At 43.3% G+C, this 18,327-nt stretch overlaps 1 protein-coding gene across 8 annotated transcripts in view; it reads right to left on the bottom strand.

Moving 5' to 3' along the window:
* RBPMS (RNA binding protein, mRNA processing factor) overlaps positions 1-17,239 on the bottom strand; it is a 589,352-nt gene extending 572,113 nt beyond the window's left edge. For 2 of the 8 annotated variants that reach the window (XM_029601486.1, XM_029601497.1), the window contains exon 1: positions 16,748-17,217. In XM_029601486.1, the coding sequence (XP_029457346.1) occupies positions 16,748-16,990 (243 nt within the window). In that variant the 5' untranslated portion in view covers positions 16,991-17,217. Of the gene's footprint in view, positions 1-16,747 lie in introns of all 8 variants that reach the window. The other 6 variants (XR_003856672.1, XR_003856668.1, XM_029601505.1 and 3 more) reach the window with 6 other exon arrangements.
* Positions 17,240-18,327: the final 1,088 nt, after the last annotated feature.

Raw genomic sequence — 18,327 nt, 5'->3', positions numbered from 1 at the left:
ACATAAGAAATTGCCATGCTGGGTCAGACCAAGGGTCCATCAAGCCCAGCATCCTGTTTCCAACAGAGGCCAAAACCAGGCCACAAGAACCTGGCAATTACCCAAACACTAAGAAGATCCCATGCTACTGATGCAATTAATAGCAGTGGCTATTCCCTAAGTAAACTTGATTAATAGCCGTTAATGGACTTCTCCTCCAAGAACTTATCCAAACCGTTTTGGAACCCAGCTACACTAACTGCACTAACCACATCCTCTGGCAACAAATTCCAGAGCTTTATTGTGCATTGAGTGAAAAATAATTTTCTCCGATTAGTCTTAAATGTGCTACTTGCTAACTTCATGGAATGCCCCCTAGTCCTTCTATTATTCGAAAGTGTAAATAACCAATTCACATCTACTCGTTCAAGACCTCTCATGATCTTAAAGACCTCTATCATATCCCCCACCTCAGCTGTCTCTTCTCAGTTGCATCAAAAATATCAAGGCTAATTGGTTGAGGGTAGTAATCCCTGTGCTTCTGCTAAGGATAGGATTTATTTATTTACTTATTATTTATTTATTTTATTTAACATTTTTATATACCGACGTTCTGGTAACAATGTTACCAATCACTTCGGTTTACATAGAACTTAGAAGTGACTTAACACGAATGTCTTATTACTCACAACAGATACAATACTTAAGGGATTTATAACCAGCATGCAGAGTAACCGTCACATTGAGCGTGTTATCACCATGTACCCTTCTTTTCCATCCTCTAGCCTTTAGGGACTCACAATGTTTCTCCCATTGCCCCTTTTAATTCTATGACTGATTTTGTCCTCACCACCTCCTCCAGAAGGACATTCCAGGCATCCAACACCCTCTCCAGGAAGAAATATTTCCTGATGTTGGTTCTGAGTTGTCCCCCCCTGGGTATGCGCAAAGGTCTGCAGTATTTTATAACCTGCTCGAAAATGATATGCACAGGTTATAAAATATGAGTACACATGCTTGTGTATGTACAAAACAGCAAGTCAAGCAAGTTTGGACTTATCCAGATACGTAGCGGCACTTATCCTTCTAAGTAGCACTTTTTGGACTTAGCCGGCTATGGAAGACAGAAGATAACCAGATATGTCATATAACTTGATAAGTCTAAAAAGTTGCTACATATCTGGTTAAATCAGATAGCTAGATAAGTAGCACTTTTTAGACTTATCCAGCTATCTAACTAAGGCCTAGGTTCATCTCATGAATAAAGCCCGCGATAAGGAAAAGGGGTGTGGTTATGATAATTTTAGAGTTACTGCACCATACGCTATTTTAGCACTTTGCATAGGTATTTTATCATGATGAGAGAGAGAGAGAGTGAGAGAGAGAGCGAGCGAGAGCGAGAACCTCGTTATAAGGCCTTCACAGTAGTCAACTATTTATATCACTATAGGAGGGCCAGCTAAAAACTCTAGGTGAGGTTTTGGTGGTGGTTTAGAGTTTTGAGGCCAGTTTGACATGCAGAATGAGACGTATGAACAGCACAGCACACCTCAGTGAAGATTTGATGTCATTTGGAGTGAGGATAGTCTCTCAATGATGATATTTCTACAATGTTATATCGCCCTAGCTTGATGGAATCTATAACATCAAGCTAGGGTGAAAGAACATTGTAGAAATCTCATCTTTGTGAGACTTTCCTCACTCCAAATGACGTCAGATCTTCACAGAGGTGTGCTGTGCTGTTCGTACATCTCACTCTGCATGTCAAACTGGCTCCAAAACCTCACCTAGAGTTATTAGCTCGCTCTCTTATAGTGATATAAATAGTTGACTACTGTGAAGGCCTCCCCAGAGGCTCTGTCTCTCTCTCTTGCAAATTGCATTACAGCCATATCGCACAGCTCAACGTCAGAAAAAAGGTTCAGTTATTTCCGGTGTTAAAATTGTGCGATAATGCCCCTCATTTTCATTAATCCCACCCCTTTCAAATATTTGCCTCCGTGCCATGTGGTACCATGATTATCGTGTGCATTATGGCGTTATCAAGGGCGTTAATGCCATAACGCATTTTGATGAATGACCCTGTTAGCTGGATAAGAGTTATTTTAAGACATCCGGTTAAGTAACACCTGCTGCTACTTAGCCGGATAAGTCAGAATTTAGCCAGATAAGTGTGTACATATGATACACTTTAAATTTTAAAGGGATACATGAGTATATTTTACATGCGTTATTTAGACAGTTACCCCCTGTAAGTCGAATTTCATACGCATAAGTCGGGAGGATTTTCTACTTGCACCCTTGTTTGTACACACACAAATTTACTCATGGACTCTAATGTACTCGTGTATGTTGAGCTTTCTTAATTAGCATATACTCAACTATATGCTATTTTACATGCGTGTTATTTTTTACACACACAACATTTGAAAGATCATCTTTAAGTGTTTCTCCTGGAGGTACAGGAGTCCCAAGCAGCACATGCTTGGTTCTGACCCTGAACAGCAAGACTGGGCCAGACCGACCGGTACCAGAAAAAATCCTACATTGCCAACCTGCCGGTAATGGTTCAAAAGGTTGTAGCCTGCTGGTACTAGCCCAGCTGCCCCCACGGCCTGCTGTGTCACTAGGGTGTGTTTTTATTAATTACTTATCCCCTTTTTTGATCCTGACCACTTCTGTTCCTGGGGGAGTGAAGGGGGAGTTATTTGTAATGCTGCAGCCTTCTAACCTTCTTCTTAGAATTCACACATGCTTAGGATAGTGATATCTACTTCCTTTCTAGCCTGCTTTTTCTAGCCTGCTTTCTGAAGGGAAAAAGTAAGATTAAGATATCTCTACGTCTGTGTGTGTATGTGTCCCCTAATAAATTTTGTGATTGGTGTCCAATCTACATCAACATTTTCAGGACATGTCAGAGGGCCCATGAGGACCCTGATCGGTGTAGGTTTGGAGGACTCACATATATGCACACCATTAGTTATGCATGGTACTTTTTTTTTTTTGATCCAGCAGTTTCTTCTTCTTCCTTTGGGCTTCCAGCTTAGTCAGATTTAGGTCTGGAATCTAGTGCCATGAGCCTTCACTCACAATATCTGGGAACTTTTCCTCTATTTCATATCTATTTTAGGCCAGTCATCACATCCACTGTCTTCCTCTCAGAGCCATGTACCAAGGCTCCTTCTAGAATGCTGCAATCATGGGTCCTAAATCAGGCCCACTCAGTGTCAACCATTGCACGATGACAGGGACTTTCTCTTCCTTCCCCTCCCCAGGGCCTGTGAATTCTGCCTCCACAGCATCCCTAAGCACGGCCAACCCAGGAAACGGAAGACCTGAGCCAGGAACGAAACCCAGATCTGCTTAAGGCTATAAACTGGAGGGTTTGCTCCAAAAAAATCATAAAGCAGCAGGGAGTCCCACTTTTTGGGCGCCTTCAGAATTTGTCATCCTAGTTATGTGCCTATGCTGCTTATGCCTAAATCTAGCCCTGATTTCTATGTAAAATGTCCCTTTCCTGTGAATTATGGAAGCCTGTCAAATATTTTAATGTTTTTAGCAGGTAAGATCTAAACTCATCTAGCAGTTGCTATAATCAAAGCTGAATCATACTTCAACATAAAAAAAAACAAAGGGAAAGAAAATAACCACAGCACAAAATTTATTTATTTATTTATTGTTTTTGTTATACCGAGTTTCATGACAGGCATCACATCAACCCGGTTTACAATTAACAAAGTGTGAAAAGCATAACGTAGCGTAGTAAACAATATTCTCAATAAAAACCTTGAACTTTAAATACAGGGAATCAGAAAAAGGATGTGAGAAAGTTACAATAAAACAGGGAAAAATTAACTTGGAACTGGAAGGGGGGAGAGAAAAGAACAGAGCAATATTTACATTTCAGCCAATTAATGTAAAAAATTAGCAAGATGAGTAAATAAGACTATGCGAATAAATGTGGCGGTACATCACTGTGAGATGGAACATACGTAACCAGAAGGCTAAGTATGACACAGAATATGAATAAATATGACACAGAATTTGGATCCAATTGTGCTGTTGCGTGAAGTTTTATTCAGGGCTTGGAAATGCTTTTTTGAAAAGTCAAGTTTTTAGTCTTTTCCTAAATGTTTCCTAAAATGCCACCAAGTAAAATGTTTACTTCATGTCTTAACTCTTTTTCTCCTTCTAGACTCACACTTGCTTGTCATACACATTTCTGTTATGTAAACTGAGCCATAAAGATAAAAAATGTCTAAAGTTAATTAATTTAAAACAAACGAGAGAGATTCATCATCATTATTTATTTATTACTCGCTCTTCCAACATATGAGCTCAAAACGAGTTACAGAAAAAACAGCTGATTAAACAACTTACATTGAACATAAAAACTCAAAACAAAGAAATTAAAAAGGAGCGAAGGAAAGCAAATTGCAATTAGGTAAGAAAGCAAAACAAGCAGCGCAAATTTAAGAGGGGAGCTAGTGAGACGTGTTCATGGGCCAAACGAGAAACAATCAGATTTTCAGTTTTTTCCATGAGGTCGCGTGTCAGCCTAATGCCCAGTGGCAAAGAGTCCAAGAGGGACGGGATAGAGCCAGCAAGTGATTTCTTCATTGTACGAGAAAGCTGCATTTCCTTAAGGATGGGTACTACCAGACAGATGTTGGGCAGAGTGTGGAGGGGTTGATCCAGAGACACAGTAAAGCAAGAGTTGGCAACAAATGTAGGAGGGGGCTAGGTCCTTGATTGCCTTAAAAGCTAAGATCAGAAGTTTGAAGGAAGTGCAAGAAGCAACAGAGAGCCAGTGAAGGGATTTCAGAAGAGAGGGGTGAACCAATCAGATTTTGGCTGGGGGGGGGGGGGGATCTGATCGTCTTAGTTTTTTAGGTTAAAAAATCGTTTTATCGGGGGAGGGGGGAGGGCGGGAAAACCGGCACACCAAAACAACCCTAAAACCCACCCCGACCCTTCAAAATAAATCCTCCACCCTCCCGAACCCCCCCAAAATGTTTTAAATTACCTGGGGCCCAGTGGGGGGGGGGGGTCCCAGCGCGATCTCCCACTCTTGGGCCATTGGACCCCAGGTAATTTAAAACATTTTGGGGGGGTTTGGGAGGGTGGGGGATTTCTTTTAAAGGGTCGGGGTGGGTTTTAGGGTTGTTTTGGTGTGCCGGTTTTCCCGCCCTCCCCCTCCCCCGATAAAACGATTTTTTAACCTAAAAAACTAAGACGATCAGATCCCCCCCCCCCCCTCAGCCAAAATCGATCGTTAAGACGATCGATCACACGATTCACATCCCTAGTTACAGTAGTCCAGGCAGGAGATAACACAGGCCTGACCTACTGTTGCATGGGCAGGATCATCCAAAAAGGAGTGGAGGAGTCAAAGTTGTCATAGAAGAAAAAAGGCTAATTTTATGACAGATCAAATTTGGATCTCAAAAGGTGAGATGAGTCCAGGATGACACCAAAGCTCCTAGCTTCATGTTTGAGGGGCAAAGTGAATCCTTCAAGTGTTAGTCTGGAATGGAGGTGTGAATGGTTGGATTTTACAATCCACAGTACTTCTGTTTTTTGGGATTTAGTTTTAGTTTGTTGCAGTGAAGCCAACTTGCAATATTCTTGAGGCAGAAGTTCAGGTTAACAATATCTTGGTCAATATTGGTGCTTAAGGGGCACAATAGTTGGATGCCATCTGCATAAGCATGGAATGGGCTGTGGTGCTTCCTAATTTGCTTACCAAATGGGTCTAGGTAAATGTTGAATAGGGTAGGTGCTAATATGGAACTCTGTGGTACACCACATATGAGGGAATGAGGGTGTGAGGAGGCCAGTCCCATGAAAATTGAGTATGGTCCTGTAGGAAGGATTTAAACCAATGTAGCACAAAACCTGAAAAACACAGATCCATGAGAATTTCATGGTCTACTGTGTTAAAGGCCATACATAGATCCAGGAGCACAAGATGGACCAGTTGCTCCCGATCCAGGTACAGACAAAAGATCTTCCACCAGGCATATAAAAGCTGTTTCAGTACTGTGAGATGATCTGAAACCAGACTGGAAAGAGTCTAGAAAGTTAGTGGCTTGGAGAAGCTCACTGACTTGATTCAGAATTGCTTTTTCAATTATTTTGCTGAGGAATGGGATGTTAGAGACAGGCCTGTAGTTGCTAAGATCATTGGGGTCTGGGTTCGATAACAGCTTCCTTCAGGCAGTGAGAAAGAGAGATGAGTTTATGATGTTGTAAAGGTGAGTGAGGAGACCAGCTTTGGCCTGCTTGATGAGCCATGTTGGACATGGATCATTCAGACAAAATTTAGGGTTTGATACTCTAGAGTAAGGGGGGCAGAAGGTAAGAACATGCCATAATGGGTCAGATCAAGGTTCCATCCAGCCCAGCATCCTGTTTCCAACAGTGGCTAATCCAGGCCATAAGAACCTGGCAAGTACCCAAAAACTAAGTCTATTCCATGTTACCATTGCTAATGGCAGTGGCTATTCTCTAAGTCAACTTAATTAATAGCAGGTAATGGACTTCTCCTCCAAAAACTTATCCAATCCTTTTTTAAACCAGAGGATGTGGTTAGTACTATACTAACTGCACTAACCACATCCTCTGACAACAAATTTGTGAGTTTAATTGTGCGTTGAGTGAAAAAGAACTTTCTCCGATTAGTTTTAAATGTGCCACATGCTAACTTCATGGAGTGCCCCCTAGTCTTTCTATTATCTGAAAGATTAAATAACCGATTCACATCTACCCGTTCTAGACCTCTCATGATTTTAAACACCTCTATCGCATCCCCCCTCAGCAGTCTCTTCTTCAAGCTGAGAAGTCCTAACCTCTTTAGTCTTTCCTCATAGGGGAGCTGTTGCATTCCCCTTATCATATCTCTATACCTTCTCCATTGCAATTATATCTTTTTTGAGATGCGGCGACCAGAATTGTACACAGTATTCAATGAGCGGTCTCACCATGGAGCGATACAGAGGCATTATGACATTTTCCGTTTTATTCACCATTCCCTTTCTAATAATTCCTAACATTCTTTTTGCTTTTTTGAGTGCTGCAGCACACTGAACCGACAAGTTCAATGTGTTATCCACTATGACGCCTAGATCTCTTTCTTGAGTGATAGCACCTAATATGGAACCTAACATTGTGTAAGTGTAGCATGGGTTATTTTTCCCTATATGCATCACCATGCACTTATCCACATTAAATTGCATCTGCCATTTGGATGCCCAATTTTCCAGTCTCACAAGGTCTTCCTGCAATTTATCACAATCTGCTTGTGATTTAACTACTCTGAACAATTTTGTATCATCTGCAAATATGATTACCTCAGTCATCGTATTTCTTTCCAGATCATTTATAAATATATTGAAAAGTAAGGGTCCCAATACAGATCCCTGAGGCACTCCACTGCCCACTCCATTCCACTGAGAAAATTGTCCATTTAATCCTACTCTCTGTTTCCTGTCTTTTAGCCAGTGTGTAATCCAGGAAAGGACATCACCACCTATCCCATGACTTTTAAATTTTCCTAGAAGCCTCTCATGAGGAACTTTGTCAAACGCCTTCTGAAAATCCAAGTACACTACATCTACCGATTCACCTTTATCCACGTTAACTCCTTCAAAAAAAAAAAAAGGCAGATTTGTTAGGCAAGACTTCTCTTGGGTAAAGCCATGCGGACTGTGTTCCATTAAACCATTTTAATTTTTTTTTTTAATTTTTAAATTATTTTTTACTTTGGGACCTCCGACTTAATATCGTCATGATATTAAGTCGGAGGGTGTACAGAAAAGCAGAAAAGCAGTTTTTACTGCTTTTCTGTACACTTTCCTTGTGCCGGCAGAAATTAACGCCTACCTTTGGGTAGGCACTAATTTCTGAAAGTAAAATGTGCGGCTTGGCTTCACATTTTACTTAGTGAATCGCGCGGGAATAACTAATAGGGCCATCAACATGCATTTGCATGTTGCGGGCGCTATTAGTTTCGGGGGATTGGACGCACGTTTTCGACACGCTATTACCCCTTACTGAATAAGGGGTAAAGCAAGCATGTCGAAAATGCGCGTCCAAACACGGGTTAACAGTGTGCTCCGCCGGAGCGCACTGTACTGTATCGGCCTGTTAGTTATAAGGTCTATCATAGTGTGGAGTTGTGATTTGTTACGGTAATAATCTTCAGAAGGGCCAATCATCCAGTGCCAATTCATCCAATTCTTGAATTTATTGTTCCATGCATCCACTAGGGTAGAGGATGAGTTTAGTAAATCCATGGCAGTGTTAGAAGGGTCAGACAACTTTCCATTAGCCTCTAAGGGTTTAGTGGGAGATGGGTCTAACAAGTATAAAAAGAACTTTCTTTGTGAATGAGGTGCTTGGCAGTGCCATGAACTCCAGATGGATAAGGTAATGGTCTGACCAAGAGACAGGGATGGTTTGGGTGATTTTAAGCAATAGCTCATATCTGATAGTAGGTGGTGCCAAGACTAGATCAAGAATGTGGTCCTCTTCATAGGTAAATTCCTTAATAAGCCGAGTGACATCTAAAGCTTCCAGAGAGGAAAGTAAGGCTCCGGTATGTGCAGCATTAAGGTTGTCCACATGAATGTTGACATCACCCAGTATAAGAACCCTAAGGTATTTGAGTGTAACATCGGACATGACAGTTCCTGGAGGTCATCCACATTTAGTCTCAGATAGCAGTATACCAGGAAGAAGTCCCATTTGGGATGAGTGATTGGATGGCATTGAAATCCTGCTAACCCAAACATTCCTAATATAAGAGATGATTAGGTCAAGGAATTTTCTGAAGATAATAATGGCTACTCCTCCACCATGCTTGCTCTGGCAGGGGGAGTGAAGACAAGAGTAATGAACTGGGGAGCATCTGATTCATGTGCCCAGGTTTCAGTTAAGCACAGAATATCTGTAGGAAAGTCAGTGATAAGATCATGTAGAACATGTAAATGTTTGTGCATGAATCTGGTATTAAGCAGGAAAAGATTGCTTGGGGTGTTCTGGATGAATTATTATTAAGTAGAGGTTCCCTTGGAGGGATAATAAGTCTGGCATGATTCTTTGTATGTCTAAGGAGAGGAACAGAGTAGAAGGGAGAATAATGGGGGGGGGGGGGGGAGTATTTAACCTGGCCTATTACTTTAGGGATGAGAGCTAGGGAGAAACACATGGTGATGCTAAGGAGCAAACTGAGAGAAGAAGGGAAGGAGAGAAGGCAGGAAGGAAGCTCAGCTAGGAGGTGCTGAGCTAAGCCTATATCTGAGGCAGGCCCGGTGGAGAATGGAGGGAGCTCCTAGTTCAGAGGAAGTCCTTGGGTGGATGGAGGTTCATTGTTCTGGTGCCTCTAGTGTTCAGTGAATCAGTAGTTTACAATAGAAGAGATTATGCACATTTGGGTTAGGCTTCAAGGATACAGTAGAGAGGACAAACAATTCTTGGTGATCCTGAAAGTGTGCACAAAGAGGTGCACAAAGGGGCTTACCCTTTAGTGCAGCTTTTTGGCACTGGGCCCGCCAAGCTGGCCCTTTATGGGCTTTTGCTGGAGGAGGAGCAGCAAAAGGGGCAGTCCTGGGGAAGGGCTAGACCTGTTGGACCTGTCTCATGATGATCATGGCAGCAGTGGGAGGAGGGAGAGGGGGCCCTGGGGACTGGTGGTGGGGGTCTCTTTTCCTACTTCTTGGTTCTCAGGGTCGTCCCTTCCCAATGTGCTGGCCGGGAGCCTTCTTCCGGTCATGCTATAATGTAAAATTCTAGTACCCCTGTTAGTTTTAGAGAAACAGTTTGTAGTTTGTGATACTTTTAATCAGGCCAGCCTAAGAATTTTCCAGTGATGATGCTGTGCATGAGTTTTCCAGATCACATAGGTCGCACCTTCAGGATATTGTACAGGCCTGCTCATCTTTGGATTATTTTTTTATATACACCAAATTGCCATAATAAGGAGTAAATACATTCACAGGTATAGAGAATATTCTAATATGGTGGTTTCTACAGGAGATGGCAGTGCAGAAATTAGGGAGGAAGGCTTTCAGCCCGAATCTATCCCTGTTAGAGGAAGGAAGCCATTTAAGAGTTCTCTTTCAGAAAGAAGTGAAAAGGGAGTTGAGCTTGGGATTCCAGAGAGGGAGGCGTCCTGAAAATGGAGTGGAGGGAGCTAGTCCTAAAGCCAGGCCAATTCCTAATCCAAAGTATGTCAAGTTCTTTGAAAGCCAGAAAGAATGTGCCTTACAAGGAGAGGAGAAGTGATAATTGAGGAGCAGGGAGTTGCTGCAATAAGCAAAGATATTTCCAACATAGTCTCCTGCAATGGAGGGTTCTGGAGTAAGTTATGCCAATCTATGGATTTATCTGCCAGCAGTTCAGTGAATAAAATTCATGTGGATAAGTAAATTCTGATGTTCATCTGTAACCTCTCCCTGCCCTATCTCTAAAGGAGCAGCAGAGACGGATTTACAAGTTTGCCACCCCTAGGCACTGTTGCTGCTGTAGTGTGCCCCCTGCCCTCCCTGCTGGGTAAGGTCAGACAACAATGAGCAGAGGATGTAAGGCACAGTCCCACAGTTTGCTGTGGCAGCTCAGGCATAGATTCTGTGGCAAAAACTGGAAAAATCTGAAGCACATTGGCAAACATTTCCATCTTTCATATTATAAAAATTAAGTAATTTTCCAACCTTGTTTGCGTCTCCATAATTTATATTTGTATTGGGTGAGGAAAAAGGGATCTTAAATGTCAGTACAGGGATTGGCAAAAGAGAAGGAGAGGGTGAGAGGACCAGAGATGGGGAGAGGAAAGGAGGAGAACTAGGAATGGGGTGAAGAGAAGGTGAAAGGACTGGGGATAGGAAGGAGAACATAAGAACATGCATTACTGGGTCAGACCAAGGGGTCCATCAAGCCCAGCATCTTGTTTCCAACAGTGGCCAATCCAGGCTACAAGTACCTGGCAAGTACTCAAACACTAAGAAGATCCCACGCTACTGATGCCAGTAATAGCAGAGGCCATTCCCTAATTCAACTTGATTAATAGCAGTTAATGGACTTCTCCTCCAAGAAATTATCTAAACCTTTTTTAAACCCAGCTGCACTAAGGGGTAGATTTTTAAAAAATATGCGCGCACATCCATGTGTGTGCGCTACCTGGCGCACACAATTAGACTGTGATTTTATAACATCTCCTTGCTAGCACGCGCATGTTCTAAAATCCCAGGCAGCGTGCACAAGGGGGGGTAGAATTTAGCTAATTTGTGCAGCAAGGAGTTCGGGGCTCCCCCAGTTCCCTCCCAGTCCGCTTCAATTAAGGAATGGACTGGGAGGGAACTTCCCTACCCCAACCTCCCTTCCCCTCTCCTACCCGCCCCTATCCCTATCCTAGGTACCCCCCAATTTCTTTAATTTACCTTTTGCTCCTTCAAAGGAGCAGTAGCAGGTTGCATGCGCTGGCAGGGTGCCGGGGTGCGATACCCCAGCAGAGCAGCAAATGGCTGCTGTACTGGCCGCCTCCAGCCCTGCCCTGCCCCCCAGACTGCCCCATTGCCGAGGCCTGGCTCTTGTGTGCGTAACAGGGGTTACTCGCGTGGCACATGTAAGGCCCAGCCGCACGCATAACCCCTGTTTATTATGCACAAGGGCCATTTAAAATCAGGCCGTAACTGCACTAACCACATCCTCTGGCAACAAATTCCAGAGCTTTATTGTGCATTGAGTGAAAAAGAATTTTCTCCGATTAGTCTTAAATGTGCTACTTGCTAACTTCATGGAATGCCCCCTTGTCCTATTTGAAAGTGTAAATAACCGATTCACATCTACTCTTTCAAGACCTCTCATGATCTTAAAGACCTCTATCATATCCCCTCTCTGCCATCTCTTTCCCAAGCTGAACAGCCCTAACCTTTTCAGCCTTTCCTCATAGGGGAGCTGTTTCATCCCCTTTATCATTTTGGTCGCTCTTCTCTGTAACATCTCCATCACAACTATATCTTTTTTGAGATGCAGCGCCAGAACTGTACACAGTATTCAAGGTGCGGTCTCACCATGGAGCGATATAGAGGTATTATGACATTCTCCATTTTATTAACCATTCCCTTCCTAATAATTCCTAACATTCTGTTTGCTTTTTTGACTGCTGCAGCACACTGAGCTGACAATTTTAAAGTATTATCCACTATGATGCCTAAATCTTTTTCCTGGGTGGTAGCTCCTAACATGGAATCTAACATTGTGTAACTATGGCATGGGTTATTTTTCCCTATATGCAACACCTTGCACTTGTCCACATTAATTTTCATCTGCCATTTGGATGCCCAATTTTCTCACAAGGTCTTCCTGCAATTGATCACAATCTGCTTGTGATTTAACTACTCTGCATAATTTTGTATCATCTGCATATTTGATAACCTCATTCATTGTATTCCTTTCCAGATCATTTATAAATATATTGAAAAGCACCAGTCCAAGTACAGATCCCTGAGAAGGAAAGAGGACTGAGAATGGAGGGAGGAGAGGTAGAAAGGACTGGGGATGGGGAGTATGAGAGGTGTAGAAAGTAGAGGAAAGGGAAAAATCAGGAATCTGAGATGTTATGGACAGAGGGAGAGGGATAGAGATTCTGGGACTGAGAAAGGTGGTAGGACATGTTGGGGGGTGAGTTCCAGTATGGGGAGAGGAAATAAGGGAAGTTACAGGATCTGGGGGACAGAATCTGAGATCAAGAGGGAGAGAACCTGAACTGCAGTGGATGGATGGGGGGGAGGAGAGGAGGGAGCTATCCCTACTGTGCTCTGATCCTGCTCCCCCTTACAACTCTTCTCTAACCTCTCAATCTGGCACACACACACACACACACACCAGCACTTAATCTCTTTGTACTCTCACACACAAACACTGCCCCCCTTCCCCAATCTGATCCCCTCTCATCCCTCAGCCTCTCTTGTCTCATCCCCAATGATTCCCATTCAGCCCCTCCTAATCTTGACAGCATGATCCCCTTTTGCTCTCTGTGCTCCAGTCTCACACTTCTCCTATTCTGTTCTCTGCATGCTGCCTGGGAAGGGAGGGGGCTGGATGAAGAAGCAGAGGGCTGTCCTCTGCTGAGTGAAATTTAGCAAAGCCGAAAGGCCAGCCTGCTGCCCCCCGCCCCTGGCACAGTCCTAGTGTGCCTATTGACAGATGCAGGCCTGAGGAGCAGAGAACAGTACCTGGACAGTTTGCTGTAAATATTTTCATTGCTATACATTTTTCAGCAAGGACTTTTTTTGTCCGGGGGGGGAGGGAATCAACAAAAATCTAGTGTGAAATACAACTGTTATGTTGTTTCGGGGGGGGGGGGGGGGGTTGGTTTCGTAAAATGTGTTTTTTGCATTTTTATATATTGACTTTTGTTTAGATTTTAGGGTCAATCAAGAGAAACCTAACACTAAACTGAACTATTAGGAGTGCTGTGTCCCACTTCCTTACGTGGGGGTAACAGATTCATTCTGTCCCTACCTGCAAAGAACCCTGTATTATAAATGGATTTTTTGTGTGTGTGTGATGGAATGAGCTGGGTGGACACACACACACTTATATATAAAATACAGTTTCCAGGGCTCTTAAAGTGCAGAAAAAGGCTCAGATAAGGGTTGTTATAAATGGAAAGAGATTTTGTTGAAACAAATCCAAACTTTTTTCCACATCATTTTAGCGATGTTTTCCAATTTTTAGTATTGTTATCTCCTCGACATGCAGCACCACAGAGGTTACCATTCTGGGGTGTTCGTTGAGCTCAGGAGACTGAAGCAACCAAGATAGTTCATTGTGAACCTCTTTTGTTGCCTCAGCACAGTTAAAGTAAACATACTTACCTAAAGTGAAGCCAATCATCATGAAAGCTTTCAATTACACACTGAGTACATTTGTGCTGCAGTGGAAGCTAAATATTTGTGCATGTTCTAAAATCACAATAAAAAAGCAATTAACTAATTTTCTGGCACTACTTGTAACTCCTGTTTTACCATGCATTTCTTCATGGAGCAGCAGCAAAAATATATACATATGTATAGCATACATACTGATCAACAAGACTGGCCCATCCTACTGTGTTAATCATTGGTGCTTCTAATGGATGGCTCTGCTGAGGCAGCACACCTGAACATAGATAGCCCTTCACATTTCCCCAACTTTAACAAGATAGACAAAGCAAAGTAACTTACTTCAGAGTAGAAGGAAGACAATATGCTTTCAGAATTGACTATAAGAGTCCCTTAGGACCCTCTCTGCCAGCTATATAGCAGAGACCCTATCCATTCTGAAACTCAATGTTTTATTCACTTTTCCGAGAGTTTTAGCAACTGCATGGGTCCTGTAGAAGGATGAATTCTTTGCAAGCTCTGATGTCTTTCATTGGCGCACCGTTAAAATCATCCAAAGAAGGTGAGGTATAATGAGCTTTTGGGCCACAGGGTCCACATCTGAAGAAAGGACTTGTGTGGTCTTAAAGCTCATTGGAAAATTATGTTGGTCCAACAGAAAAGTTCCACAGCTTGCAGAGAATCCAGCTCATTGTAACCATATCTTCCCAGCATCTAAACATACCTACACAGATAGGATCCATGAGAGAGACTACACATGCAGCCATACAGACTGACCTCTAAGCACCCGCCTTGAGCAACTTCCATCCACTAATCATTTCACGTGCCAAGTCAATGATATGGAGCAGAGCCCAGTGACGCAGGTCTGGCTCATCAGCAGTGACAGCACACTGCTTGAAGATCCCCTTCCAAGGTAGGGTGCATCAAGCCATTTGTATTTCCTGAAACCCACTCATGAGCTGTGACATACTCAATGAATTTGTCATAGAAAACAAACCATCCTAAATTACAACTTTCAACAAGTTCCTTGTGCAGCGGATGTTGCAAAATGAACACGCTAAAGACACATTAAAGCAGCCTTCAAATTGGTTGGTAGAAAATACGTTTCATAGTGCTCATTAGCTTTATTATGTAATTGGATTTAGCTTAGATCTTTTCATTGGCAGCTCAAAACGAGTTACATTCAGGTGTGACAGGTATTTCCCTGTCCCCAGAAGATTTACAGTCTAAAGCTTGTCTCTCATTCTGGGAGGGGGGCAGCAGAGAGTAAAGTGTCTTTCCTAAGTTTATAGGGATGTGAACCCTCACTTCCTTTATTCTTGGTCCACTGCTCTGCCCATGAGGCTACTTCTTCACTCAGTTTTACTGGAAGTCTGAAAGTTGGGGGAAGGAACATAAATTCTGCTCTAGGGAAATATGATCTTGGAAGGGAAGTGTGTTTATAGCAGACCAAAGGAGTTTGTTTATTTTATGCCAACATAAACATTGACTTAAAATATATACAATGACTTCATGTTATAAAGTGAGAGACAGCAGAATAACTTAATATTTATCCTGATGATATACAATATAAAATACAGTTTTTACCTAACACAAAACAGAATTAATCTGAAATATCTCCCATTTTCTTCCTACTGGCAGATCCTGCCTAACTGTATTTGAGATTTGCAGAATATATTAAAACTAAAATCCAAAGGGATGAAAATCTGATTGACAAAAGAGGGAAAGTTTGTTATCCCATGACAATAAGTATTCTATAGCTTGATATTTTTCTCACTTATCTGGCAACCTACCTGTATATATTCTATGAAAATCAATTCACTTTTTGTTTCTTTCTCCACAAAAAGTCAGAGGAAAATTTCCAGTATTATATTTAGGTTAATTATATTTTGAGGCTATTTCAACTGATCACAATAAAAACTGCTTTGCAAGTTTCTGAAATGAGTTCAACGGCAGACAAAAGGTATTAGTCTAATAACTAAGAGCCTCATTAAGTAAGTTTTGTTCCTCATACATGCAGAGTGGGGAAAGGGCTACAGGAAATCAGCTTCTAAATCTGGACGGACATCCATAAAAGATGTCTTTAAGCCTCCGGTCTCTATCCATTGCACAGGAATGTGCTGTAAAAAGTTACCTATTAATCCGGAAAGCTGGGCTGCAGTTATGCAAGGCAGACTCTGCTCATGGCTTGTTTTCGCCTGGGAAAGAATAATCACCATCATCCTTAGATGACTCTCAACAAAATGTGCGTTCTGGGTTAATCAGAGAGCTGGAACCCGGGCGTGAGAGACCTCGAGCCCCGCACTATTACTGGGCCAGCCAACTTCCAGGCACAGCAGCCTGTCATCCGAGGATTTCAGGAAGGGTGCAACGGAAGGATGGGAGGTTTCACTAATATTTGTAAACCGTTGCAATACTCAAGCCACTTAGCAACACTAATTACAACTAAGCTGAGTGGGCTTCAGCAGACAGAGGAGCCTAGGTACCAGCTCCCCTGCTAAGTTTTTATTATAATGTAGTGTGTAAGGCTGGGGTTTGCAGAAAGATTATGCAACTGTTGTAAAACAAACAAAAAAAAAAAAACCACCCAAGGGCAAGCTTCCAAAACCTAATGCATTTCTATTTAAATAACCGCACATGTAACTACAATAACTCCAGTTCTTTTGCCTGATTTATACAATGACGACATCAGCTTAATTTTTTTTTTCTGGTTGAGGAGGAAATAATAAACTCTGCAAAAGGCTTTGCTTTACAACCCCAAAAACGGAGCAGCGGGACCTCCCGACTCCTAGTAATCCCGTAGGTAGCGCCCCTCCACCTCCATGGCTTCCTCTCTCACCTCTGGCTAAGTAACAGTAGGTAACAGTGTAGGTAATAAATACCTCTTCCTCCTGGAGGTTGGCTTCGTTCGCAGTGTTCTCTTTCTCCATGCCGGTGCTGTTCGTTCGTCCCTCCTCCAAGCTGTCCCCTTTTATTATTTCCCCACCCCACCCCCCTCCAACTTCTCCCGCGGGCGAATTTGCTCTCGGAGGCAGCTCCTTCCCGCGGGCGGGCAGAACCAGGAAGGGGAAGGGGAACGGGACCAGCACACAACCAGGTCTGGAACTGGCCGCGCAGCCCTGCATCAAAGTCCGAACCTGGAAGCTTTAGGTTCGGAGGAAGGACAGAGCCCCTCCAAGCATCTAAAGACAGTGGGAGCGAGAGAGGAGGGGGTAAAAAGGTTTGCTGAGCCCAGGGCTGCACTGGTGGGCACAGGAGAGGACTGGAGGAGGGGCGTGAGGCCGTCCGGTGGGTGGGAGCAGCCGATCTCCAGCACTGCCCAGCCAGAGCTCGAAGAGAGAGAGAGAGCAAAAAGTCAACACTATCTGAAGATCCTTACAAAAACACACTCCGGAGAATCTCCAGAAAAGGCCAGGAGGTGTGCACCAGAGAGAGAGCCAAAAAGGAGGGGGAGAGGCTGAGAGAGTCCCTGCTGGCTGGGGCTCGCCTACCCGGAGAGTCCTGCCAGCTAGAGGGCTGGGAGCGAGCCGATGCTGGGACTGGAAACTTACCTGCTGCACACCGCAGGCTTGGCGGGAAATCGCCTCCGCTTTGATTTTTAAAAGCCAATGACAATGATGCTGAGAGACACTCAGGTAAAAGTGTAATGTGCGAACAGGATGGTGATCCTTGTGCCCTCTAACTACCGATCCCCCAACCTGCCTGCCCTGGATCCGAGGGGGAGCGCTTAGCAATGCACTGCTGCTGGCTGCCAGTTGTATAAAGGCGTTTAGAAACAAGCAAGAGGAACAATAATGCCAATTTATTTTTTTTCTGCAGGATGATTTTACTGCAGGAGGAATTCTGCACCAAAAAACATTAAAAATTCTGGGCACAAAAAGTGTAAATTCTTCACATGCTTTATCTATCAAAATGGCACAATATTTTTGCTAATCAGCTTGTACTTCAGTACTATCCATTATTTTCATTTAAATTATAGTACAGAAAACGAAGAACAGTCAAGTTTTTCTCACTTAAACTGAGCTTCATCAAGGCCTCACACACACATCCACACTCACGCTCAATAGTCCCTGCCCCCTACTGGCTCAAATAGGCACTATCTCACACTGAGTGGCTCTCTCTCCCTCACACATACACACAGGCACTCTCTCACATTCAGTACTTGCTCACTCTTACACACACATTCATACAGACTTGGGGCCTCCCAGTCTCTTCTTCACCTCATTGTCATGCTGCAGGGTCTCAGGTCCTTCGTTTGGCTGCCACAGTATGGATTCTGCACTGGTTTGCTAGGACTCATCTTCAGCTCCAATGGGATGGGCTCTGCTGGCGGCCATAGGGTTTACTCTATTCTCTGGCAGGCAATAGGATAGGCTCCACGGTGGCCTGCCAGATCACAGATTCTTTTTGTGGCAAGGGTTATAGCAGCAGTTGTATTGATGCAATGTCAGCTGCAACCGTG

This window comes from Rhinatrema bivittatum, chromosome 1 (genome assembly GCF_901001135.1).
Source record: "Rhinatrema bivittatum chromosome 1, aRhiBiv1.1, whole genome shotgun sequence".
In the NCBI taxonomy this organism is placed as follows: Eukaryota; Metazoa; Chordata; class Amphibia; order Gymnophiona; family Rhinatrematidae; genus Rhinatrema; species Rhinatrema bivittatum.
The sequence above is the reverse complement of the archived record's forward strand: the minus strand, read 5'-3'. Positions and strand labels throughout refer to the sequence as shown.